General features: G+C 41.6%; 1 protein-coding gene across 4 annotated transcripts in view; it reads left to right on the top strand.

The window, feature by feature from the left end:
* Window positions 1-710: 710 nt before the first annotated feature.
* The window catches only part of SMARCA2 (SWI/SNF related BAF chromatin remodeling complex subunit ATPase 2), a 114,109-nt gene continuing 87,973 nt past the window's right edge, over window positions 711-26,846 (top strand). Inside the window, exons 1-4 of one of the 4 annotated variants that reach the window (XM_087742559.1) lie at window positions 2,206-2,585; window positions 8,906-8,973; window positions 10,943-11,203; window positions 18,937-19,060. In XM_087742559.1, the coding sequence (XP_087598685.1) occupies window positions 10,979-11,203; window positions 18,937-19,060 (349 nt within the window). In that variant the 5' untranslated portion in view covers window positions 2,206-2,585; window positions 8,906-8,973; window positions 10,943-10,978. Of the gene's footprint in view, window positions 867-2,079; window positions 2,179-2,205; window positions 2,586-8,905; window positions 8,974-10,942; window positions 11,204-18,936; window positions 19,061-26,846 lie in introns of those variants that run through there. The other 3 variants (XM_087742556.1, XM_087742558.1, XM_087742557.1) reach the window with 3 other exon arrangements.

Below are 26,846 nucleotides of genomic sequence, written 5' to 3'. Positions count from 1 at the left end.
CTCAGCTGGAACGCTCTCGGCAGCCTCCTCTCGCCCACGACGGCACCCTCTGCCATCGGAGATCGGGCACCGGGTGTAAGTTTCGGGACGAAGGAAAAGGCCTTTCCATGCCTTCCCCCCTTCTTTAAAAAAAAAAAAAAAAAGGCAGGGGGACACCCCCATACTCCCAGCCGCCAGGTACGGGAGACTCCGACGCCCGCCAGGCTGGCTCCTCCCCGCACCCCGCAGCGGCGGCGGGCTGGCCCCGGCAGGCTGGGGCAGCGGCACGGCAGAGTTCCAGCACCTTCCTCACCTCTCCCCAAACTACTACCGCGAGTACCGCCGCCGGCCGCGCCCCGCCGCCGCCTCCTCACGGAGAGCGCTCCCGTCCCTCTCTCTTTCTCCCTTCAGCACATGCGAGCTGGGGAGGGGTGAGGGGGCGCGGAGGAGCCTCAAGCCGCCGCCCGGGCTGCCCCGCCGCTGCGCGGACAGCACACCAGCGGCGGCCTCGGCCTGCACCCGCTCGCACACTCACACAGCCCTCCCCGCCCGCCACGCTCCTGCACACCTCCTCTCCTCCCCTCCTCAGCCCCGCCGGTGAGCGACAGCTTGCCGACGCCAATAGGGCCGCCATGTCTGCGCAGGGGGGCGGGCACTCCCTCGCAGACGGACCAATGGGAGCACCGCTTCCTGAGCGGCGGCGGCGTCGGTGAGGGGAGGCGGCGGGCGGGGGCCGGAGGAGGGGCAGGAGTTTAGGAAGAGGAGGGAATGGCTGTCATCAATGAAGTCATGTTCATAATCTAGTCTCTCGCTCCGGTTCCGGGCTCGGGTGACTCACCGAGGGGGAGAGGAGCGACATCCACCACGGCGCTCCTCCTGGGCGGAAGGTAAATATAACTTACAACTCGGTCCGCCCCCCGCCCCGCTCCCCGTCCCTGGCACGGCGGTGCCTGCGCCGTCCTTTATTGTTGGCGATCGCGCTGGCACGCACTGTGCCCGCCTCCCCTCCCCTTCCCCGGGCACGTCCCCGCCGGCCCCGGCCGCCGCCGTGCCACCTGCTTCCTCTCCCCACCTTCTCCGGCGCCCGGCCCTCCCAAATATTTATATCCCCCAGTGGGTGGAGAGAAGAAAGTTTTGATCCGGTATTTCTGGAATAATCACGATGCAAATCTCCGGGGTGGGAGGGCGTGAGGGAAAAAAACCCCAAGGCGTCGCCGGTGGCTGACGTGTGAGTCAGCGGCACCCGCGGGAGGGACGGGGGAGCGGCGGGGTGCCGTGCCCGCGCCTCCCTACCGGCCGTGCCGCCGTGCGCGGCCGAGTGGCGGGCGTTCTCCACCGGCACGGCCGGCGGGCTGGCACGGCGGCGGCAGCCGGCTCCTGGCACCCCGTGGTCCGGCCGCCGAGCGAGCCTGTCACCGGCTCCGGGCGACGCGGCCGGCAGGGAGATAGATCCGGGAGAGCGACGGCCCCCGCACGCCTCCCGTCGCCGCGGGGCAGCTCGGCGGGCCGGGGGCGGCCTCGCCTGCAGCCCCAGCCGGCGCGGGCGGGCGGGTGGGCTGCCTGTCGGCGGTGCCGGGGGTGGCAGGGTGAAGTTCGCGGTGTCCGGCGGCGGGAGAGCGTGTCGCGGTGGGGTGGTCGGTGCGCTGTGGCACAGGCTCGCCTCGACCCGGCCGGGAACAGGGAAGTGGGGAGGCATGAGGAGGGAGGAAGATGGTGCGTGGGGGAGCGGTCGTGCCTGTGAGTAGCGGCGTTAGCCGGCGGAGGCAGGAAGGCCGTGATCCGGATCATCTGCCTGCCTGCCTGCCTGCCTGCCTGTCACAAGCACTACACACGCCGGGGAGGGGAGGAGGTGGGGGCTGGGATTTCGCCCGACAGGCTGCGGCTCCTGTTGCTTTTCAGTCTCTGTTTTTAACTGTGCAGTCAGTCACTCCTGCTACCAAGGTGTCGCGATTTACTTCCCAGAATAGCTTGTCTCTCCCCCACCCCGGTTTTCCCTGCAGAAATCATGCCTCCCCCCCCACCCCCCCGCCTTGCAGCAGTCGGCGAAGCGGAGTAGCACAAAACATGCGCTTGCAATTTTGTAATCGCCTTCCAAGCAAAAAGCATTTTATTTCCGGTGTGCGCGGAAATTTTTTTTTTTTTTTTCTTTCTTGCTCGGGCCGGGCGGGAGCGAGGATGCATAGACGCGCGGGTGCTCAGGTAGACGCGGCTCGTCTGCCCCGTCGGGGGAGGGGGACGGCGGCGGTCGGCACCTGGAAAAGTTCTCTCCCCTGCCGGAGGCGGGGGCAGGCAGCGGGCCGCTGCTGCGGCTGGCTCCCGGGCGGGGCAGGAGGGCAGCGGAGCCCGTCCCCGGGCCTCCGCGGGGGAGAGGGAGGCGGTGGCGGCGGGGGGTGGCCTTCCGCGTCCCTCTGCCTGTGCGAGCGGCGGCGGCGGAGGATCAGGAAGTCACCGCCGCCACACACAGGCGCACGGACATGTTTGGTCGGCGTGAGATGGTGGCGGAGGGAAAGAGCGGCGGGGAGACGGGCCCAGCCCAGCCCTGAGGCATGCCCCGGCTGCTCGCCCGCCTGCCGCCGCCGAGCCGCCCCCCCCGCCCCGCCGTCGAGGTAGGGGGCCCTACGCGGCCCGCCGCCGGGAGCGGCGCAGCCATTGCTTCGCGGCGAGGACGGGGAAGGAGGCAGCGGGGCTGGATCTCCAGGCAGGGGCGTTTTAGAGCCCGTCGGCCGGGGCGAAAACTTTCCAGAAAGGCCGGAGGGGGAGAACAGGGCCCCGCTGTTTGTGCGCGCCCGCCCCGGCGCCTCTGCGTGGGGAGGCGGCGGGCGGCGCGGCGCCGAGGCCTACGCGGCGGCCGGCGGGGCCGGAAGAGCCGCTCGGCGCTGCCGAGGCCGAGCGCTGCCGCCGAAGGAGCGGGCGGCCCGCGGCCGGCCCTCCACCGCTGCTCCTCGGCGTGCGCCCGCCTGTCTGCCCGCGCCAGCACGGGTGGCCGCGTCTCCCCCACGACCAGCTTCGTGATGCCTGCGCTGCGGGGAGTTATTTATTTTGTCTCCTCGTCCGCGTCCCGCCCCCCCCCCCCCCGTCCAATTTATGATGGTGGGACAACAAACTGCACACGGCTGGAAAAGTTACAACTCCTGTAAACGCGAACTGTTACAGCTAACCGATTGTTTTGTTTTGTTTTGTTTTTCCCGTCCGTAAGTGTGCATTATGGTCAAGTACAGAGAGTGGTTAAGTGTCAGCATGACTACGTAGATCACGCCGAAGTTGGTTTCCTTGGTGTGTGCTGCTTATGTTTGATATTCAGACTTTCCAAACTTTAGGTTAATGCTGTTCTTTTTAAGATGTCTTTTGATGAATATTTTAGATAGGTAAGTGAATAACCAACTGAAGAACTGGAGCTATAAACATTTTTTTTTCCTACTTTTACCATTTTAAGTATTCTGCGTGCCTTCTGTAAAAAAACTTACATGGGCTATATGACACAGTATTGTTCCGCTTGCATTCTTTTCTGTTTTACTTTAGGTTTCTTCAGTGTTACTTGGTTTTAACCACAGCCCCTAACACCCGGACAATAAACATTGTACCAGAATTTAATTCGTTTAGTAGTACCCCAGTTGCAGGTTCAGGGTGGGGCAGTCTTTTCTGTGTAAGTTAGTATTGTTGTGCAAATAAAGGCACACTTTCTTTTTGGGAACCTAATTGCCCTATTACTGTCTTTGACTTTGTTTCTTTTGTCCTTTTGTTATTCTAAGGAAAAAGGCGGTGTACCAGAAGGATAGGATTGTAGGCAGATTTTTATGCCTGTATATATCAGTAATAGAAAGCAAAAAGATTGTATGGTTAAGGAGCATTTAAAAATAAATTTAAAGCTAAGTGTATCATACAGCATATGTGAACTTGATAGAGGCGAGGGTAAAGCTTCATTAAATAAAGTATTTCTCTCATGAGTTATGTCTCAGCTTTAGGACTGGTATTTCTGTGGTGTTTCATAGAACATGCGCCAGAAGAGTGTGTTCAAAGCAGTCTTAGATCTTTTCTTTTGTTCATTTCTGAAGTGGTCTGTGAGCGTTTCTTGTCAAGTTTGAAAAATGCTTTCACCAACACCTGAGGCTTGAAAATTGACAAGAGAAAGAGTGCTCCAGCTAGCATTCTTATATTAAATATATTCCTGACAAAGGTCTATATGAAATTAATACCTGCAGATAGATTTTCTCAATTTTTGTTGGGCTTTTGAAGTTAAGGTGAGAATGTGCACAGTAGCAACTTCAAAAAACGTCTGCACTTTTACCTCCAATTTTCATGGTCCCAATTAGTAATAGTGCCGTGAACTAGTGATCCTTTTCAGAAGGAGACTTTTCATTCTTCGTATGACTGAGAACATTTTTGCAAATTACTCATTAAAATACCTATTACATTTTTTGTGTTTTCTGCTGCAATTGAACTTCTGGATGTATAAAGAGTGTTTCCTGGACCTCCACCTCTTTTGAACTTTGTCTGTTTAGGTTTTTATTTGTTTGATCCTCTAGTGGAGTAGTAAACACAACGTTATGACATAAAGATCGCTTGTCATGAAAATGGCAGCAGAGAAAAGCTTATGTCTTATTTGCAAGATGAAATAAGGAAGGATGAATAAGGGAAAGAAGTAAGGCTTACTTAAACACAGCTTTGGTAGTTGGCAAATATAGCAGAATAAGAAGACTAATACTGAAAATTGTTTTATTTGTTTCTGACACATGTAACGTCATCACTTCTTAGGTGTAAATATCTTCCTCTTTGTCTCCACTTGGTGAAGAGTATTTCCTATGCATCACTGCAGGGTTTGAGCACCCAGGTGGAACATTTGGAGCTGGGACCTTTGTGAAGAATGATAAACAAATGTTGTTTTTACAGAAACGATACCTTTTTCGTATCTTCACTGGTATTTTACCATAAGTAACTTGCATTTAAAACAATCTTCTCCCTTCTTCCTCTTCTTCTTCCCCGTTTTAAGTAAAGACAAGGCCTCTCAGTGGTGTGGTGAATTCCTTTCCTTCTGCCTACCTGTCATTATGGCTTTTGTGTTTCAGAATCTAATGTGAAGATGATGCTCAATAACTGTGATTAATACCTGTAGTAAAGGTCACGGTATGGAAACTTAATCCATAACCAGCCAGTGCTGTCATGAGTCAGTTTTCTGTGCTTGAAACGTACAGTGGAATATACATATGTAGCAAACATGGAGTTGATCTTGGGCATTGTCTGCTGGGACTGTGGCTATGGGGTTAAAAGGCAGTTAAACTTCTGACTGCAGCTATCTGTCCTCCTCTTTTCCTGAAGGCTATTGCCTTCTGCAGCAAAGCCATCAGGAAGGATCATATGTCTGTGCTGTAGCCTCTTCATTGAAAAGTCTGTCGGCATAGCTTAGCCTAACTTGTGTGAACTCTGACTTGTGATGATGCCTTTTGACTGTCTGTAGTACATTCAACACCCAGCTGTTAGCCAGTCATTTCTTGGTGCTGATTTTAGTTTTTCATAAGAGGGTAGGCTGTAAGTTAGAGTAGCTGAGAAGTTGCTTTATGAAAAACTGAAACAGCTACAGAGTAAGAATAAGAATTTCTACAAGAATTTTTGTAGGGGTTGAAGGTGGGGAGTATTAGAACTATCATCCTAAAGTAAACTGTCTCTGCATGTGAAAAGGAGCCTTAGCTACTTTACTCCACAATGAGGTTTCTGGTGTAAGCACACCACCCACTCTGCTAGCTCTGCTGCGGTGCATGCAGACAGGCTTTGGTAGACAGCTAGGCAAACGGCTGAAGCAGTGTCCAGAGGTTTTTGTCTCTGGCCTAAGTGTCTGGATAAGCAATTAAGGTGCAGCATTTTTGATTCTGTGGTTTGTAGTTTAAACTGCAAATTCCCTTCCAGAAGGTTTTGAACTTAGAGTGGAGTTACGTGCATGAGTATGCAAAGGCAGAACCTCTCAGCTGTTAGTGCATTTGGCTTCTCTTATATGGACTGGTTTATGTTAGTTGAAGATTTGACAGTTCTCCTCACTGATTTTTTGTTGTTTCATGTAAACCTGTTTATTGGTTGGATCATTGTTTGATGAAAAGACAATAGTTAAGTCCTGATCAATGTTAAAGCAGAGTGTCCTGTGGGGTTGTACAATACAAAACACTGGTTTTGCTTCTAAGTATTTTAAGTTCTTTGTTATAATTATGATGAGCTGCTGTGATTATTAATCAGTTCTTAAACTTGGAACATCTTCATTTGATTATGGTTAGCAGGTTAAGCAAATCCTATGAATCACTGACAGTATCATTTTATGTTTTCTGTGGTAGTGTAATAAAGATAACTCCTTTAGCCTGTAGTGTATCACAGTTTCACAGTATACCTTTTCAAAGCCACCTGTGAATCATGACTTCAGCTGGAGATGTGTGGGGACAATTAGACTGTAATTATTTTTCTGTGAAGGCGAAGTTACAGTCTGCTTTGCAGTGTGTATGTGGCTATTGCGTGGGGCCGCATGTCCTTTCACATCAGATCTAAGTGGTGCAGTTTCCTTACGTTTCACTACCTGTCCAAGGCAGGGGATTTGGCCAAAACATCCTGGCTGAAGTTCAATTTAGGTTGACTCCGTCATGGAAAGGCAGAAGTTATATTGGATGGTGAAGGGAAACAGCTACTTACTGCTCCATCTGTTCTCAGACTTGGTGTGTGCCCTGTGTCAAAGCAGTCTGTAATCTTTGGATCTTTTTGAGTGTCCAGCTGGCCTTGAATTCCAAAGTAACGTGGGTGGTTTGTTTTAGTTTTGGATCTACTAATGATGCATACTTTCTTCACGTGAATGAAATCCATGCCTTTGTTACCTTTGGGTTTGTAGCAGGTTTATACCAAAATATGTGTAATGTGCTTGGGTGCTGTGGGTCCTGAAACATTGAGCTGTTGGAGACTCTATTGTACAATGAATTAGCTACATCTACAAAACCTTCTAGGTGCATATAAAATGGTAGTGCAGAAACAGTTATGCTTAGGGAATATTCCCTCAAATTCTTTGTAATGTAAATATTCACTGTCCTAAACCATTGGATCTAGAAATAGTTGAGAGATCCTAAGTCTCTCTCTTCAGCTTCAGCTCTTGGTTTTGTGGCTTTTTCTTGTATTTGCATCTGGCTAAAGTTACCTTGACAATGATAGATTTTTTCCCTCTCTGTCTCAGCTCTGGTGTGTCCAACAGAGGTGGAGAAATTCTCTGAGACCACAGGAAGAACTGCGTGATTCACCACAACTCATTCAATCCTCACTAGTTCATTTCGGGCTGTTCACAAAAGAGATTTGGTGATGTTGATGTAAATAAACCTAATAAGTGATAGGGGATTACAGTTCAAGAAGAGATATGTCTTATTTGAAGTCATGTGAATAACAGTACTCCCATGAGGGTTTTGAGGAAATTTTAAGATTGGACACTTGAGAAACAATTAGGTAGTACGTAATGCATTTGAGAATCAGGGCCAGCAGCCTTATGATTTGGGACAATGAGATGGAAATTTGTTGTTTTCACTGAAGTCCTTATAATCTGTTAGAAGCATTTACTTCCCCACCTGCCTGCCTTGTAATTCGAACAGGCACTACTCATTAAAAAGCAGTCCAAACAAATGGGTCAACACTGGCTTTGTCAGGGAGTTGGCTTCATTTTGCTTATTTCATCACAGGCACCAGAATTTATCCAAACTAATACCAATGTTATCTAGATGGAGCCTGGCCACTATTGCCCCTGTTGTCTCTTTGTAGATTTTTGCTTTGACTTTAATGAGACTTTTATAAGGGCCTAGAGGCATTAGGTATCTAGCTTTTACCGAATTTTAATGGGAGCAGGGTGCATTTCTGTGTTTTTTTATACAATCTCAGTAAATATAAAGTAAGCTATTTTTGAAACATGTTAAATCATAAGATTTTTAGCAGTTCTGTTCTGTGAACAGATCCTTAGTTGGGAGGGCCATGTATAATGTGTTCTGGTTTATGGCAGTGGCTGTTTTTTTAACTTTGTGGACTACTATTGCCAGAGAAAATTGCTTTGTCTCTTTATGACCATGGGTATATTCGGACAGGATGTATTACTTGCATTCAGGTAGTATTTTCCAATATTTTATGTTCCCCAATCTTATAAATTACTTTTTTTTATTTTCATAGAAGTATGTTCTTTGACATACAAAAATCTCTGAATACAAATCTGTTTAAGACAATTCACAGTTATGTAAGATAGGGTGAGTTTATCTGCTCTTAAAGAAAGATAATGAAGGGACTTGATCTGGTGTAAGGGGTACAACGTTCCCCTCTGATAGCTATTGTTTTTCACATGTTGGGCATTTGTTAACCCATGAAAAAGAATTTTAAATTTTCCAAAAATGCGTACAGGACATGTTTAATGTACATATAAATGACAGTGTAACTAGTGGAGCTGAGACTGGAGCCAGTAAATTTTTGAGAACTGCAAGTTGAATGTGAAATAGAGGTGAATAGAGATTTTGATACCCATTTTAATACACAGATGTAGGTAGAAGTGTTTTGTGAAGCAGGATATTTTGGGATACTGTATACTGAAAGTAGTTTTGTAATCGATTGCATTGTGGTTCTGTATAAATTTTTCTGGATAGTGGTGGTGGTGCTAGGTTCTGCCTTGTTAAAGGGACTAATTTGGCTTATAACATGCAGAGAGAGTCAGCTGTGAGAGTGTCAGTCTTATATTTTGCAATGTAGTGATTGACTCATGTAAAAACTCTTTGTTGTGTGGAAATTATCTGTTGTCCTTCATACAGACAAACTGTAGGCTTCTTATAGGAAGCTATGGCATGGTGTGTGCAGTTGTGAACATTTGATAACTTGATACCTTTTGTGGTAATGTTGTGGGATTGCAGGGGACTAATTAGTGATGATACTGTTTTGTTTTGAACAGAGGAGCTTCATAGGCATCTCCCTGTTTTACCTTGCAAGGAAATAGGATCCCAAGGTAGCTTATTTCAGGTGAGGATATTTTATTTTAAGTGAGTTAAACATTGTTCTAATTTGTTGCCTTTAATCAGAAGAGAATAGTAGCTATTAAAACATAACAAAAGGGAATTTATAAGCAAAAGCTATTAAGCCAGTTTTGATTCTGACAGAATGATTAGGTAATGGGGGGTAAATAAGCGAAAATGGTCTTGATGTAGTAGCATTTATTTTCTGTGTGGATTCTGATAAATAAAGACTCTTGCTCATAAAAGAAGAAAGATTATCAGTTCTGTAAGCTTTGAATTCCCTGATTGCTTGCATCTGACGTATCATGCAGATGGACCTCCTTTCTGTTTTGTCGGGAACTTTGGGAGGCTACTTTCTTTTTCTTGAGTGTCTGTTTCTTAATTTGACTACAAGCCAGGGTGTTCGGAGCGTTACAGTGTGGCTTTATATAAGCAGTGTCATAACAGGGTTACACCGCTTACTCGTGTTAGAAAGTAATTGCTGTTAACTATGGATAGTGATAAACCCAGATGTGGAAGGTGGAACACTCTTCTGTGATAAATTCTGTAAGGAGAGAGGCTGGGATAGGGAGTCATCTTAGGCCTTGTAATGTACCATTACATTGTAATTACTTGTAATGTACCAAATTAGAATGCTTTTTAATAAGGCTCATTTTTCATTGTATTGCCTTTATTATTATGGGACAAGTAATCACGGGCAGGTAAGCTTATTATAGAACTACACCCAAAGTAAAGGGAACAGGCTAAGCCCATCTAATGGTCAGCTAGTGCTGAAAGTGGTGATCCTACTTCTTTGTGCCAGCACTGGGACTCATTTGTCCTTTCAGAAAGTCAGTTCAGTAACCTGAATCACTATATGGTCTGGTGGTGTTTGGTTTTTTTTTTTTAATGTAGGTTTTTTTTCTGCTGGCGTAACTACTCAAATGATGAGATCACTGTGTGATCGAACACATGAAAATGGTACTGTTTGGAGTGGGGAATACCAAGAAACATGAATGATCTTGTTGGCAGCAACTGACCATCAGTTTTATAAAAATACGGCAACTGCATCACTGCATTAATGTACTCTGACATTTGTAAACAAAAAGTTCCCAATATTAGACATTGATAAAAGTTCTTGGAAAACTGAATAAAAATTATAAACGTTCTCGGAAAACTGAAGAATGTTTCAAGCCTGTAGCCTGCATCAATTTGTTCTACTAGGAACACGAAAATAAAAAAAACAGTAATAGTTGGTTTTCCAGCCTGTAAAAGCCTGTCATTGGTTCTCAGGGCACTTTTAAGCCACTTGAGCTGCGCTCTTCTGGTTTATGACATCAGCAGAACCCCTCAAGTGAATTATATCTCTTCAGTCCTAAGTAATTGTCTTTTCTGCTGTCTGTTTTGTTTGATATTATGATTGCATACAGAGATAACGAGAGGTCCTACATTAATATCTAACTTCAAAAAAAAAGTCAGAAAATAGTTTTAATAATCCTTTTAATACTTGTTTTGCTGCATTACTGTGAATTTCATAAGTACAAATTTCAGTGGAGTCACGTCTGTTTAGGGAGAGATTTTTGAACACACGTATGTTACAGAGGTGCCCAGCTATCTTCCCTGCCTTTAGGAGTACTGTGCTTGACCCTGTGTGATACATCTGATGATAGCAAGTCAGTTGAACTACCATTGTCTCTGGTGGATGTTTCTCATAGCGTAGCCGTTGCTTTGTTCTGTGACTAACATAAAAACTTCCAGAAATTGACTGAACTGTCAATATCCTTAGCCTTCTAGTGGGCTTTTAGAAGGATGATCAAACTAATGTGCAACATTAAGGATCATTTAAGCATTTTCTGCTGATGACAGCTTGCGTGTGTGTGTGTGTGTGTGTGTGTGTGTAACGATTGCCAGTAGATTTTATTACATTTTTTTCAATGCCCCTAATGTCACATAGAAATTCTGTTTTTGTTTTTGTTTTGTTTTGTTTTTGTTATTAGAGTTATTCTGCTAATTGAAAAGGAGACAGAAAATAGATGTCCACGCCTACAGACCCTGGCGCCATGCCTCATCCTGGTCCTTCTCCTGGACCAGGACCTTCACCTGGACCGATTCTAGGACCTAGCCCAGGACCAGGGCCATCTCCTGGCTCAGTTCACAGCATGATGGGGCCAAGTCCTGGTCCACCCAGTGTCCCGCATCCAATGCCGACAATGGGGCCTACTGATTATCCACAGGAAGGCATGCACCAAATGCATAAGGTAATAGTTTATTACAAGTGAACGTTTTTTTCCTAGAGTTCTCTCCACTGATTAAGAAAACTACTTACACTACATTTAGACCTGCATAACTGCTATTACACGTCATGTATCACCTGCAAAACTGCAGCTACTTTCCTACTTCTGTCTTTATTGCTAAAGGTGATGTATATATCAGATGAAACACAGTTTCCTTTTTCTTAGTAGACTACTTTGAACCATAGAGTTAGTAGTTTGCAAATCTTCATTTGTAAACTGTACTTTTCAGTAAGATAGACGTTACTAGGGAAAAAAAAATCAATTATAGTGTTAAAACCTTATGGTAGACTATTCTACCCATCTTTTTTTCTTTTTTTAGTTCTTGTCTGTTTGGATGTATCTTGTGTTTTTCTGGGGTAGCTTTTAGTTTTGCATGAATTTTTTTTTTTAATTAATATTTTTAACTTTTAAAGGGCTTGTGCTTACAAATTTGTTTACTCTTCCATGTTGATGAAAAACCTGGTTTCCAAGTTATTTTATAAAGGCTCCATCTTACTAAGGAATTTAAAACTGTGTAATGTAGAACATATGAATAATTGGACTTCAGTAGTGGTTGTCATACACTTAAAATTACATGTGTGCTTAGACTACCATTAATGTCTTTTGCTTTGAGGAAGTATTTGCTTGTGTGGAATTTCCTTTGTGAGAACAGTCTCTTTATGGAGTGTCGTTTTTATTTGGTTGTGTACCAGAGATTTAAAGCTTAGGATAATTTCAATTTCACTGATGTTCTACTCTCAGAAATATGCAATAACATCTTACAGAGCCAAGATACTGAAAGTATTTTGGTGACTATTGTTGATTTCACTTGGAATTGTTACATGCACGTAGAAAAAAATTAAATTTACAATAAAAAATTAGTTTTAAAATAATGTAAACATATTTTAATTTTCCTCATGAATTGGCAACTTCTTCATGTTGCTGTTCTCATATATGGATCAGTTTCATTCATTAAAACAGTTAAAACAGTGTCCAAGTGAGTAAGCACATGACACTACCATCTTTTGCGTGAAGAACTGTATCATTAAAATTTCTAATAGCGCAAAGAGAGATGAAGTGAAGGAGGCCATGATCTAGGTGCCCATTTGTACTGAACTGTGGTAATTTCTGAGAGGTCAGTACATTCAGTTACTACAACTTCTGCAGTTGAATCTTAAAGCATGTAATTTAGCTATTAGTCAGATTAGGCATTTGCAATTGGCATTTCCCTGTTTGTGGGATCAGGTACGGCCCAGGCTTCCAGTACTCTGGTGAATGCCCCAAACTTCATAGACAACCAGGATTTTTACATCCTTCAGTTCTTTCATTTCTTTCTGTTTTTAAGAGATTCTGTACCTGCAGAAGAAGAGGGTAGCACCAAGAATTTTCCATTAGAATGGTTGAATGCTCCATACATTATGTTTTTAACTGCTATATCCTGTTTCACCTTCTGTGTTTTTCAGATGTTTAATGCTATGTTAGCGTTAGAAACAAACCAACAAATGTCATCCCACGAAGTTTTTTCAGAGACTTTAGAAGCATCTCAGAAGTTCTGTGAGCCAGAGTAGAAATTCTTCCATTGAGGTGGCATTGAAATGTTTTGGAAAACGCACCATGAATGTGAAGAGTCTGGATAGTTAGTTCAAAGATGACCAGTCAGGATAGTTATAGTAAGATTACTTTTCCTTTTCTGTACCTTGATTCTGGTAATGGCACAAAGGCTGTAATTTCACAAGTCTTTGTTTTAGTAGCAACAGCCTTGCTGTCCTCTAGGTTGCCACTTCGCAAGTTCCAGCATGCCTTCATGTGTGCATGACTAAGCTAGGAAATGGGTCTGTTGAACTGATCCAGGTGAAAAAAAAAATCCTTTGTTAATTTTTCAGTCTAGATCAATTTTCTGGTCTGTTTTCCTGTGCAACGCCAGAAATAGTGTATTGTGACAACTGAGGGAAGGGTCTATTTAAGAAATGCTATGGAAGGGTGCCTCTAGGCTATTTTGCAAATATTATTTGAGTGTTCTTTTGTGTAATTAAAAAAACTGGTCAGCCACCTGCAGTTTGACCAAGTAAACATTTTCTTTTTTTAGTGTTATGTAAAGCAGTTTGACTTTCAAGCCATGATGTAATATAGCGCACTTTTTTTCCTAGTGAAATGCAGTAAAAGTGAGAGGTCACGCAAAAAGTGTCCCAGTTACGCAACTGCTTGTGGGGTACATGTCCCATGTATGCAGTGGGATGTGGTTCGTGCTTTAAAACTTCACAAGCTAAGTAGCGAAATACCTTCATTCTATATTTAGATGTTTGACTAGCTTACAAGGAATAATATGATGCATAAAAAATAAAAAAAATCCAAGGTATCTGACAATAGAGAAAACACTGACTGATACAAATTGATATTAATAAATCATAATTCCTAAAGTATGTTTACTTAACAACAGTTAATATGAAAATTAAAGACTGTATATTCACTTAGTAACCAGAAAACCCTTTCACAGGAAAATTTACTATTGATTTACATAATGCAGTTTTGACAGAAACAATAAATTAGTTATCTTTCATGCTATTTTCTTAAGTAATCTTTAGATTATAAATCAAATTGCCAGGGAAGTACTTACGGTTCAAAATTTTACTAAGGTGTGTCTTGGATGCAAGAGAACTACATTTAAGGAGAAATAGTTAGAAGTTTGTCGAGGGGGGACTGCTAAATGGACAAACCATAACAGCCTCAGAGTCTCATGAGGTGAAAATACTTGGCAGCTGGGAAGATGTTAAAGGAAAGCATTGTTATATGGTTGCCCTAGTCTTAACTTTTCCTTGGTATCCACATACGAGCTCCTCTGGAGGCAGAACAGAAGGTTAGATGGTTTTAGTCTGAACTGATACAGCCTTCAGTATGCTCTTATGTACCAACTGGGCCATGTGATTTTCATGGAAGAAGCATAGAATGGTTTGGGTTGGAAGGGACCTTTAAAGGTCATCTAGTCCACCCCCCCCTGCAATAAGCAGGGACATCTTCAACTTGATCAGGTTGCTCAGAGCCCCGTCCAACCTGACCTTGAATGTTTCCAGGGATGGGGCATCTACCACCTCTCTGGGCAACCTGTGCCAGTGTTTCACCACCCTCATTGTAAAAAATTTCTTCCTTATATCTGGTCTGAATCTACCCTCTTTTAGTTTAAAACCATTACCCCTCGTCCTATCACTACAGGCCCTGCTAAAAAGTCTGTCCCCATCTTTCTTACAAGCCCCCTTTAAGTACTGAAAGGCTGCAATAAGGTCTTCCCAGAGCCTTCTGTTCTCCAGGCGGAACCACCCCAACTCTCTCAGCCCATCCTCATAGGAGAGGTGTTCCATCCCTCTGATCATTTTTGTGGCCCTCCTCTGGACCTGCTCCAACAGGTTAACTGCTTAACTCTTAGTTATGACAACAGTATATCTATTTAATTTGCATGGTTCTTATTTGAGGGATGGGAAGAGTACTGTGAGCTCTTGGATTATTTTCTCATCCATTTAGTCATAACCTGATGCATAATCACTTCTTTTGTGAGTTTATAATGGAGTGTACTGTAAATGATTACTGTCTGTGGAAAAATTATTATGCAGTCATGGGCAATATTAGTGTTTTTGGTGAGTGAGAGAAAAAGTGAGTGACAGAAAAAATTCTTCTACAAAAAATTTTTATTTTACTAAATATATTATTTATTCACTCAGATGTTCCATTAAAACAGAAAGCAAATAGTTTCCCATTTCAAATATTGTTGGCTAACAGATCTGTGCACATCAGACATTCTGAGAATCTTAAAATTCTGTCATGGTCCTGGAAGTAATGCCTTTTTATTCAGCAGGCATGTTCCCTGCGTTATTTTTGTTGTATGTGTTTACATTAGTGAAAAAAGAAAGTATTGTTGTCAACCTTCAAAAATCAGCAGAGACCTGATGTAAAATGGTGTTTTATTGATTTATAAGAGATTAACAGAATTGTTGGCCAAGTCCCTACTGCAAGGACAACCACAGTCAGTCTGGTTGTCCATCAGTGACGCATTCAATTATGCTGTGCAGTTGTGTGACAATACCTTGCTGTTTGGTCAGTGTAATTTTTGTTGGTATAGAGGATACATGGTCTAGAAGAAATCTAGTTTGATACTCAATTTTAGTCTCTGATTCAAGGCTGGTGTTTTGTTTGTTTGGTTTTTTAAGAAGGGGGAAGGAAACAAAAAAAGGCACCATAATCTGACAGTTTACCTGGAAATAGGTCAAACCCAGTTGCAGTGCTGTCTGTGAGAAGAGCTTAGTTACTCAAGTCAGAGTAAAAGCAGTGTAGGCAAAATGTTCCTTATGTGTTAGGCATTATGTAAAGTCTGTAAGTCTGCCAAGTCTCTACGTGTGGGCTTGCATACATTTGAAGCTCATCCCTCATTATGTTTTCTGGAAGCACTGTTTATGTATTTGGCCTGTTCTGTGCTTGTTATTACTTATGGGGACCAATGAAAATAGTAATGTGTACTCAAAGCTGAATATGTCTCAGCTTCCTGTTTCCCTTCTGTTCTATTAAAGTACAAAAAAAAAAAAAAGTACCCCAACGTGGTAGTGATGCTTTCTTGGTAGTATAGGTTACATTTCTCATGCCAATAATGTCTTTGTGGAAGATATCTTTAATAATTTATACAGGACTGAGGAATTTACAGAAATTGCATTGTGTGTAAGATCCTTTCTGTAATTCTTAAACTGTTACATAGATTTAAAGTTATCATCTAATGCCGTAACTACACAGTGACTCAAAGAAGTTATGAAAAATAACTGTTTTTCAGTTCTTGTAGTCCTCTGCTGAATTGTCCCTATTTTATAGGGTTTTTGCATAGACAATAGAGGTGCTTTTAGGTGAAAAATATTCTTGAAATACAAGACTCTTTGCATAAATTAGCAGTACCGTGATCGTTAAAACTAATTTTGTCTTCAAAGAAGTTTATGCCATCTTCATCTTTTGTAGCTTTGCTAGTAAAAAACTGATTAATGAGTTACAGAATCATAGAATCATTAAGAATAGAATCTAGAAACTCATTTAAGAATATAGAATCGTAGAATCATTAAGGTTGGAAAAGACCCTTAAGATCAAGTCCAACCGTTAACCTGCCAAGTCCACCACTAGACCATGTCCTCAAGCACCACTTCTACCCATCTTTTAAATGCCTCCAGGGATGGAGAGTCAACCACTTCCCTGGGCAGCCTGTTCCAGTGCTTGACTATACCCTTTCGGTGAAGAAGTTTGTCCTAATATCAAAAAAAAAAAAAAAAAAAAAAGTTCTACCTTTCTAATCTGTTTCTAATGAATTTCACTTTCATTTTTTTCACAGCATAATTTCTGCAAACAGAAGCAAACCCCTTTCTTGCTCTATTTAGGCTCCCTTCCATTAGACTTGAAGCATTTCAGTTTGCTACAGTTTCCCCTCCCTCCCTTTTTTTTTTTTTTTTTTCTCCAAAGACTTATCTTGCAAAAACCTGCTCTTTTGATCAATTCTTTCCATAGAAGCATTTCTTCAGTCAGTGTTTTCTTGTATGGTCATGTCTTTACCTTTCTGTTCCTGTTTGATTTTTTTAAAATTCTCTTTTTGGAAGGCCACATGTTTGTTTTCCTCTTCAGTGCTGCTCTTTGTTAGTGCCAGCTCCTTTCCCCACCTTCTATACGCTGGTACTTCTGATGCCCTGGGTATTCTTGCTGTGTCCCATCTTAGTCCCGTCAGAGCTGCCTGCATTCACAGAGGTTTCACGGTTGCCACCCATTAGTGCAGTGACACCCATCCCTGCAGTCACACCACAGAGGCGTGCACCTAGAGTCCTCTGTTGTGGAAATGAGATCCAGCTTCCTGCACAGTCTCCTCCTCCTCTTGGCGGCCCTAAAGATTTAGTCCTCAACATGTACCATGACAAAATAGGAATGGATCTGGTTTTACAGGTGTTTCGGTTTCCGTAGTATTCAGGTCCTGCGGGCAGAATGTGAACTGAGTGTTCTCTTCCGCGTCGGTTGTCTTTTTAAGTAGGGGTGAAGGGAGAGGGAGGGATCTTCATGCCTCAGAAAAGAGCATTGGGATTTACTTGGTTGGCACAGTGGAACTATTTTTAATGTGTCAGTCATCTATTTCTACATTTCTACTCCATATCCTAAGTTCTTGTAAGTAAAAATAGCTTCTCGAGTAACAGGTATTTTTCTGATATAAGTTCTTTTCACAAATGTTTTTATATTGTCATGACACCTAAATGATTTGACGGAACATAAAAAAATCCATTTTACTTCTCCTTTTCTGTAACTTTTCTGGTTTTAACCTGTAGTTTCTGATAAGGAAAAATGATAGTGAAATCCTTCAAAAATTCTGATAAACAAAAAAAAAAGCTGCATGTGTTTAAAGATACTTTCAATCAGATCTGATTATTGGAATGGAAAGTGGAAAATTTATATGAAGGGTTTACAAATTAAAATTTAGAATTATTTTTTCCTTTGTAGAAACGATGACCTATGTTTAATTCTGCTTAAGTTGATTCATGTGCAACAAATTGCTCGAAAAGAAGTGCAACAGTGTCTTTTTTTTTTTGTGAGTTGATGTAGCTTCTTGCACACTCTTTTTGTTATCTGCCTGGAACTGGAGTAAGTTTTCTTAACTCTCTTTTTAAAACGAATTCTCAACAAATAGGTGTGCATTTAGACAAAACAGACCGCAAGGTCTGCATTCACAGTAGGGTTTGCAAAAACAGTATTTAGTGTGCATGCATGCATGTGTTACAGAGAGGGGCAGAGCTGCATATTTCTGTAGAGAGAAGATAAGTAAGTGATGCCAGCCTGTACCTTCCTAATACAAAGCCTCGCAGAGCTCTTAAGTTGGAAGTTAATGAGCATCGTCTCTCCCCTAGTTAGGGACCTGATGTAATTTTTGCTTTCAGGTAAAACTTTTTATTTTTCTTAAGACATCTTCCTTCTAATGTTACTTTTCCCCTATTTTTGCATTCAGAGTCCTTCAGTTTCTATGATGGAGCCTTTTCCGGTGCCCTGCATGCCTTCAGCCTATTTTTCTGACCCCAAGCTACCTTCTCTTCACTGTCTGAAGAAGGCACTTGGCCCTGTTTTGCATTTCAAGTACTATGGGAACTGTAGTTTTTGAGGAGTGAATGAGATGACAGGAACTGTAGGGAGCACAAGTATTTGAGTAGAACTATGTTTTCCCTTCCTTGACTTCCTATCCCTGTTTTTGCCTGCAAAGAAGAGGTTATCTCCTGCAATGTCATCTTTGTTTTTGAAGAGAAACAGTGTTTCGGGCGTTCCAGTAGAGCAGTGACTGAAAGGGCAAAGTTTGGGCTAAAAATAACTCGACACAAGCCACAGGCTGTACTTTCATAAGTTGGTGTGTGTTACACTGCTTTGTAATATGAGGCCAATACGGTTCGTGTGTTTGTATTTGGACAGTTTGCCTCCCTGGCATTGCCAAAGAGTTCATACGAAGAAAAAAAAAAAGGCAAAAAGGAAACAGAGGGGGCAAGCAGTCTAACGCTGCTCTGTGCTTCCCCAAATGTCTGATTCCAGGGGTAAAGGTTCCCATTGTATTTAGTTTGAATGACTGCTAAGAGAAGTTTGTACTCTTTACGTATTTGTTTAGATTTTGAGTTAAAGTCCTTTGGATTTTTATAGTTGATTTATATACTATGTCTGTATAAATACTTATTTTGTTTTCACAGTCTATTGATGGCTTGCACGAAAAAGGAATGGTTGAAGACGTTCATTGTGGCTCCATGAAGAGTATGCGACCTCCTCACCCTGGAATGGGCCCACCTCAGAGTCCAATGGACCAGCATAGCCAAGGTTTATACATACTGTGCTTGTTGTATGATTTTGGGGCCCCTTTGTTCCACAAAGAGTCGGTAGTTCTACGTAACAGATTTCCAATTATTTCTTTTCAGCCTTGTTTGGAAAGGCTGAACTGATATCACAGGGCAAGGTGAATAACTGCATCCCCTTGCTTTCTGGAGTGTCCGTCAGTCATGTATTGGAAAAAAGCTAAGGTTCAAGTCTGTGGCTGGGGCAAGTAATTGGACTTAGTCTATTGCAGATTTCAGTTCACATCTCTAAAAAAAACCCTCCTATTTTTTTCCTAACTTACGTGGCTATTGTAAATGTAAATGCATTAGAATACGATTTATTTTAATCCTGTGGTGAAAGAATGGTAAGAGAGATGAACCCAAGGAAACCTGCAGAAACCTTCTTTAGTATCTATGTTTGGTCAAGGACTGATCAAAGTTCTTTCCAAAATTTTTTATGCCAGAAAATAGAAACTCTTTTTACCACATTGCTACATGCCTTCTTTGTGTTCTTTAGTTTGCAATGTAAGAGGACATGCATTCTATAAGCAGCTCAGTATGTTGGAGATTTAACTGGTAACACCTGCTAGTATAATTAGTTCAGCAGATAAGGCTTTGTATATTGCATAATTAATTATATTACAGCAACACCTGAAGAATCCTAACTGAAATTAGGGTCCTAGTTTGACACGCTCTGTACAAATATGTTAAGAGATGGTCCCTGTTCGATGTATTTAAATATTTATTGCATAAGGTAAGAGAAATGTTGGAAGGAAATAACAGGTACAGATCAGCAAAATCACTGAGCCTGAACTGGTTTGTGACTTTTCAGTGGGCTGTGACTGAAACCCTAGTCTGTAATTTGTCAGCTGAATCCCTATCTGGGGCCTTGAACATTAGAAAGTACTATTTTTCCATTACACCTTTCAATATCAGTTAAGTAAAATAGAACTCACTTTGCAGGGACAAATTCTCCATCAGTTAAAACTTTTCCACTGATTTCAGTGAGATGCAAGCATGATCATCCGAGAGCAAAATTTTACCTGACTTCGCATTCAGAGACACTCTTTGCTTGTAATGAACTTGTTCCTTAAAATGAGGAGAGCATTTAGTCTGAAGATGAAGATCAGTCCAATTCAAACATGATGTGCTCAAAATACAAGAGCATAAATTGCAAATGCTTCAAATACAAGTAGCTCTGAGTTGTTTTCTTCTTTCCTATGCTGGCTGAGATTAGACTTCCAGGTTGTGTTGCTCTGCAAAAAGATGACTGTATTAGCAGCAGCTGTGACAGGCTAAAGACTACAGATCCCTGCTCTCTTTTTGGTGTATGGAGGCAACTGTTGCAAGGTAAACAGAGAAAACTGGAGTTGTAACATAAGCAGGGTTTAAAAAAAAAATGGTTGATCCACCTGAACGCTCTAATATTTTAAATACTCTACTTGACATTATCAAGGAGTGTTTCAGCTTTCTTTGCCTCTATTTCTCCTTTTTTTGTTCTTACACAATTATCTTTTCACAAAAAATGGTGATCGCACTTGAGGCTATTCTTATACGTGCTGGGGAAAGTCCCACCTGCTTAGCTTGTACTTTCTCCCCATTAGTATACATATCCAAGATAGAAAAAACAGGTTTCTTAATAGCCCTTCAACCTGTTGGATACTTTCAGTCTGATTTGCCACAGGATTAAAGCTCTGTAAGACAGTTGTGTTTCTATGGGTTTTGTGGGAATAGGCAATGTAGTAAAAGAGAATGAGCTTACCCCTGCCTGCACTTATGGGGAGAGGACAGTATGAGTTCTCTGAGAATCCATGGAAACATGCATGGTAAATCTTCTAATCCTGACAAAGTCTTCAGTTGCGTTTGGTACATTGTTAGAAATCAAGACTTAATATAAGGTTCACTTCCTTGTAGATTCTTGGTTGTCCGATAGTTGAGCTTATGTTACAGCTGTGTACAATTTTTAACAGTATGCATGTCAAATAGAAATTACACCTCATTTGTTCTAGGTCTGTTTTTTTCATGGCTTATTGTTTGTAGGCCTCAAATTGAGGTAGATAAATATATGTGCTAATTAATGTTATTATTTTTGGACGTTTGGTGGAAAGTAGCTGAAGAAGTTCAAAACACCAGGGAATGGATGACCCTAAACTTCTGCCATTAGTTTGAAAGCATAAGCAGAATGGCCATTATGTCATTTAGTCTAGCACTGGTTCTAAGTAAAATCAAAGAACATTGTCTTTTAATTCCATATGACCTTGTGTATAATTCAGGCCATTGAGAGTAGTTTTATGGAAGAATCATGGAATCATAGAGTGGTTTGAGTTGGAAGGGACTTTTAAAGGTCATCTAGTCCAACCCCCCTGCAGTGGGCAGGGACATCTTCAACTTGATCAGGTTGCTCAGAGCCTCATCCAACCTGACCTTGAATGTTTCCAGGGATGGGGCATCTACCACCTCTCTGGGCAACCTGTGCCAGTGTTTCACCACCCTCATTGTAAAAAATGGCTTCCTTACATCTAATCTGAATCTACCCTCTTTTAGTTTAAAACCATTACCCCTTGTCCTGTCGCTGCAGGCCTTATTAAAAAAAATTCTCTCCACCTTTCTTCTAAGCCCCCTGTAAGTACTGAAAGGTTGTTGAAATCTGGAGCCTTTTCTTCTCCAGGCTGAACAACCTCAACTCTCAGCCCATCCTCATAGGAGAGGTGTTCCATCCCTCTGATCATTTTTGTGGTTCTCTGGACCCACTCCAACAGGTCCATGTCCTTCCTGTGCTGAGGACCCCAGAGCTGGATGCAGTACTCCAGGTGGGGTCTCACCAGAGTGGAGTAGAAGGGCAGAATCACCTTCCTCGATCTTCTGCCCACGATTCTTTTGGTGCAGCCCAGGACACAGTTGGCTTTCTGGGCTGTGAGCACACATTGCTGGCTCATGTCCGGCTTTTCACCCACCAGTGCCTCCAGGTCCTTTTCCACAGGGTTGCTCTCAATCCCTTCATCCCCAGCTGGTATTGATACCCAGGGTTGCCCCAACCCAGGCGCAGGACCTTGCACTTGGCCTTGGTAAACCTCATGAGGTGCACATGGGCCCACTTCTTGAGCTTGTACAGGTCCCTCTGAATGGCATAAAGTCAGCTTTGTCAAACAAATTTACTATTCTTTTTGTGGAGATCATAAGCTAAATTGATCTATTAAAGTGTAGACAGGTGTGGTACAGTACTTAGTGCAGTACAGTATTTGTAGAGTTGTCAGGACAATGCATCCTGGCCCATGTATGGGATTTCTCTATGCATTGTTAAAGCCAGTAGGAGTAGTGATAGACACAACTGTGTCTGTCTGATGGAGTTATAAAAGGTGCTTGGCTTGTTACTGTATGACATTCTGATTTAGGAGAAGGGTAGCACTAAGTAAAATCAATACAACCTATATTAAATATATGAAGCTAGTTAAATGACAGATTATAAAACTAACTGTAAATAGAAGGTGATACTCTTGTAGGACTCTGTTTTGGTCAGTGATGTTCACTGTATTTGTCAGTGACCTGGAAAAAAGTGTAACATCAGCGCTGATAAAATTTGCAGATAGCACAGAGGTTTAGCAGTAAATAACAAACAAGTTGGTTACAAAGGCTGATCAGGATGCTCAGTAGAATGCACTTATTTCTCTAGCATGGATTTTAGCACAGCCAACAGCAGTCTATGTCTAGGAGCAAAGTAATTTATTGTGTAGGTAGTATGAGACTGTATCGTGCAAAGCAGACAGGCTGAAAAGAGTTTTGGTTATTCTGGCAGACTTAAATGCGTATTGCTGTATACAGTGTTTGCAACCATGAGATGGAATGTACTACCTGCTCACAGAAGCAGGTGTATATTAATTGAGGAGTTGTATCACCTTTTCTAATGAACTAGCTGAAGGTTGTATCATAGTGTTGTATTCCATTCTCGTGTCTACAGTTCAGAAAGCTGTTAAGAAATGTTTAAGGTACCATCAAATGTTTGAAGCATCTTTTGTATGAGGAGAGGCTGAGTGAGCTGAAAACCGTAGCCTGAAAAAGAGAAGGCTTGGAAATACCTGATAGGACAGAGTGACGAAGAGGGAGCGAGACTCTTTGCAGTGATTAGCAATGACTGAAGAAGAGACAATTGGCACAAACTGAAACCCACGAAATTCCATCGGAACATAAGAAGACATGCTTTTACTGTAAATGTGGCTGAACAGTACAGTATGTTGCCCAGAGAGGTTGTCTAGTTGCCATCCATGGAGATAGTCAAAACCCAACTGGACATGTTGCTGGGCAGCCTGCTGTAGCTAACGGTGTTTGAGCAGGAGTTTGGGCTAGGTGATCTTGAGAAATCCCTTCCAGCCTTAACGATTCTGTGGTTCTGTGAAATTGTGCCTTGTTTAGAAGAAAAATAGAGGAATGATTTGAAACTTGGAAGACTTGGGTTTTTGCCTGAGAATGTTGAACTCCATTTTTTTTTTTTATTCTCTCTGAGAGAGAATTAAAACATGGCTTGATCAGTCTGCACATTCCCAGGTGGTAGAAAGGCTTGTAACAGATGGATCCTTTATCTTTAAAAAAAAAAAAAAAAAAAAAAAAAAAAGTCCAGTGAATTTTGCTACCTGCAAATTTAAATTAGGTGAATTCAGACTGTGTTAAATATCTGCATCTTACTTAATGAAGATAATTAACCTTTGGGACAAGGATTACTTAAGTATTTATGGTAGGTTTTGTGCCACATGGAATTTAAGTCAACACTGAATGTCTTTCTCATCTGTTCCATAGACCAAAGGGAGGCAATTGTTTAGAGGGTAAGAGTCTTTGGTCTGTTTTAGCCAAGTTAGGTAGACTGTTGTAGCTGTAATGGTCCCTTATTGCCAGAAATCCGGGAACCTGTAAACAGGCTCCAAGATTGTGAGAACAACTGGTAAGCTAGAGGAGGAAACAATGTTTTTAATTCTTTGAGAATGGGAAGATGGATAGTCTTCATAAAATGCTGCTGTTCTTAGAGCTCTGAGTAGAACAGTTGTGATAAATGCATAGGCAGTAGTCCTTCTATACACAGTTTATAGTTGGAACTGATCACAAATGAGATTTCATTTAAATGTGAAATGTTCCAATAGCAGTCTTTTTAGTAATTTTTTTTAAAGAAGGAGGTCTTGCAAAAGAGTGTCTCTAAGTACAAAAGCAGGCATTTTTATAAAATACATGCTTATGAAAGTGGCTGATAAACTAGAATTAAATTGGTGAACTGCACATGCAGTTGTAGATATAATTTATGTAAATCAAATGTGCAGTTGTGAATGAATAATCTTGAAATAAAGACCACTGAACTTACAAAGAGCAAGTCGATACAGAATTTTGGAAATAAAGATTCTTACAGTCTGTATTAAATAATTAACTGACCCTTTTTGAGGTGAGATGACTGATGAGCAAATCAGAAACATTAGTAAGCTAAATCTGCAAGCACTTTGTCATTTTCCTCATAAATGCCTATTTGCTGTTTGAATGGCAGTTACTGTTCTGAGATTTTTGCATTTTTTAACTAACAATAATTAGTAAAATAAGCTATGCAACTTTATTATTTAGATTCTGGATTTTTTTTCTTGGTGCTCAGTGGGATGCTACTCATGGAGGAAGAATCTGTTACTAGCTCAGACAGATTCTCACATTTTTATTGTAGTCATACTGCAATAGGGTGCTTTTCAGAAGTCTGACATGAATTTATGGGGAAAAATATTCTGAATTTGTATCTTTCTCCTCAACAGTTACTCCTTTCCACTCTTGTTGCCAAATTAGAGAAAGGGTAACATTCCCAACTATTTCTGGTGACCAGTTTTCTTTTCTTGAACTTATGCACAATGATGCCCCTGTTTAGTCTTAATACCTTTCTTTTAACGCTAATAGGTTAAATGAGAGAAAAATCCATTGCTCCAACTTCATATTTAGCTGTTTAAATAGTAATCTTATTACACTTCATTGAATTTGAATTGTGTTAGAAACTGCCTTCAGCCTCTGTGAATGAACTGTGCTGAAAAACCCAGTATTGATATTAGAAGCATGAAATTTACTGTAAATTGTTAAACGGCTAAACAGAGTTATCCAGAGGAATGGGGAGAAATTGCAAAGACAAGCCAAATATTTATATAAAATAAAATATTTTTTATTAGAAAGAATTCATAAAAAGATATAAATGGACTGAAAGAAACAATTTCTGTCTTTCTGGAATTTGGAACAAATGAAATACAGTTACTGTGACACAGCAGTGAAATACAGACCAGTTTGAACAGTTTGGGTGTCTTTGCTTGCTGTTTGTAAGTGCAAGCATAAGTGCTGGAGGGATTTAAGGTGCTGGGACTTGATCTGTATATATTTTTAATTATCATGCAGTACTTGTTGAACTTCTTATAAAGAGACACCAATTAAGTTTAACTTACAGAATTCACTAAGTTACTGCTACTTGACAAACAACGTTCATTCTCCCTACTGTTCTTAAATTAGCTGCACATCCTTTTCTGATTTTTTTTTCAGCCTTTTAAAGATGAGGAAAGGTCTGTCACCTTATCCATCTGCCTGCCAGCATAAGACCTCTCAACAGTTTATTTCTACAGTCCTAGTTTTAAATTACTTGCACACATGTGGCCTCTTTTTGTTGAGAGTTTCACGAGAACTGGTGTTAACCCTGGCCACACTACTAACAGGGAAATGTTATATTTTGCTTACCTTAAGAAAGTTGTAGCCTTAGTCCAACATGAACATATTTTCCATAGTGTTCCAAGACGTTACGCTTTCCTACTGTGTATTGTGGGCATGTACTTGATTCCTTGTTTGTTTGGTTTTTTTTAAACTAACTTTAATTGATGGTTGAAGCGGTAGTTAACATAGTTTTTAACTGGTAGTTAATATAGTTGTTACACAACTGAATTTCTTCAATCCTATCTATATCTTCCTAATCCAAAAATTCTCTTACAGTCACATTTTTGAGTAAAAATATACCCTTGCTATCAGTTTTAGTAGAAAGATTTGGCGTATGTGATCCTCAGACACTTTCATCATTTAAGTCTTCCTGATTTTTAGTGGGGAGTCAAGACCTCTGTTGAATATCCCAGTGTTTGGACTGGTAAAACTTTGACTCTTTCTATCTAATATTCATTGCCAGGGTTTAGAATTCGTATGTGTTCTCCTTGTTCAATTACTGCGTTAAAAGTGGAGAAAAAAGATCTCTTAATTTTTAGTGCTCTGGTTCTTCAGCTTTAAAACAGATAGATGAGGAAGATGTTCTTTGCTTCTGTTAACTAAAGTGAAATTAAAAGCAATTAGAGCAGAAACTTTTTATACAGTGTGCCCTCCAAAAATGCTTGTGTTTGGTAAAGTGTTAGAACTAGGATTTCTTCCAGTGTCAGTACTATAAAGAATATACATTGTTTATGACATGTTGTGATATAGTTCTGTTGAACGAGTTGATACCAAAGTGAGATCAAGAGAGTGTTGCTGATTATGCATACAGCTAAGAAATCAGTGCTTTTTAACTGCTGAAAACTTGAGAAGGATTTCTGATGTAGCCTCTTCTACGACCCATTAAAGGATTATGGAGAAGACATAGTCAGGCTCTCCTCAGAGGTGCATAGCACTAAAACCACAAAAAGTAATGGTCACAAGTTATGTAAGTGAAATTCTGATGGGACTTAAGGGAAAGAAAATTCACCATAAGAGTGATTAAGAATCACCATCAAGGCAGATTTTCAGAACTCACCTAGATAAGACCTGGAGAAACCTGATAAAGCTTT

This window comes from Nipponia nippon, unplaced genomic scaffold (assembly GCF_047370975.1).
Source record: "Nipponia nippon isolate SJK-2023a ecotype South Korea unplaced genomic scaffold, ASM4737097v1 scaffold_8, whole genome shotgun sequence".
Lineage (NCBI taxonomy): Eukaryota > Metazoa > Chordata > Aves > Pelecaniformes > Threskiornithidae > Nipponia > Nipponia nippon.
Note: the sequence above shows the minus strand (reverse complement) of the source record. Positions and strands in the feature narration are given on the sequence as shown.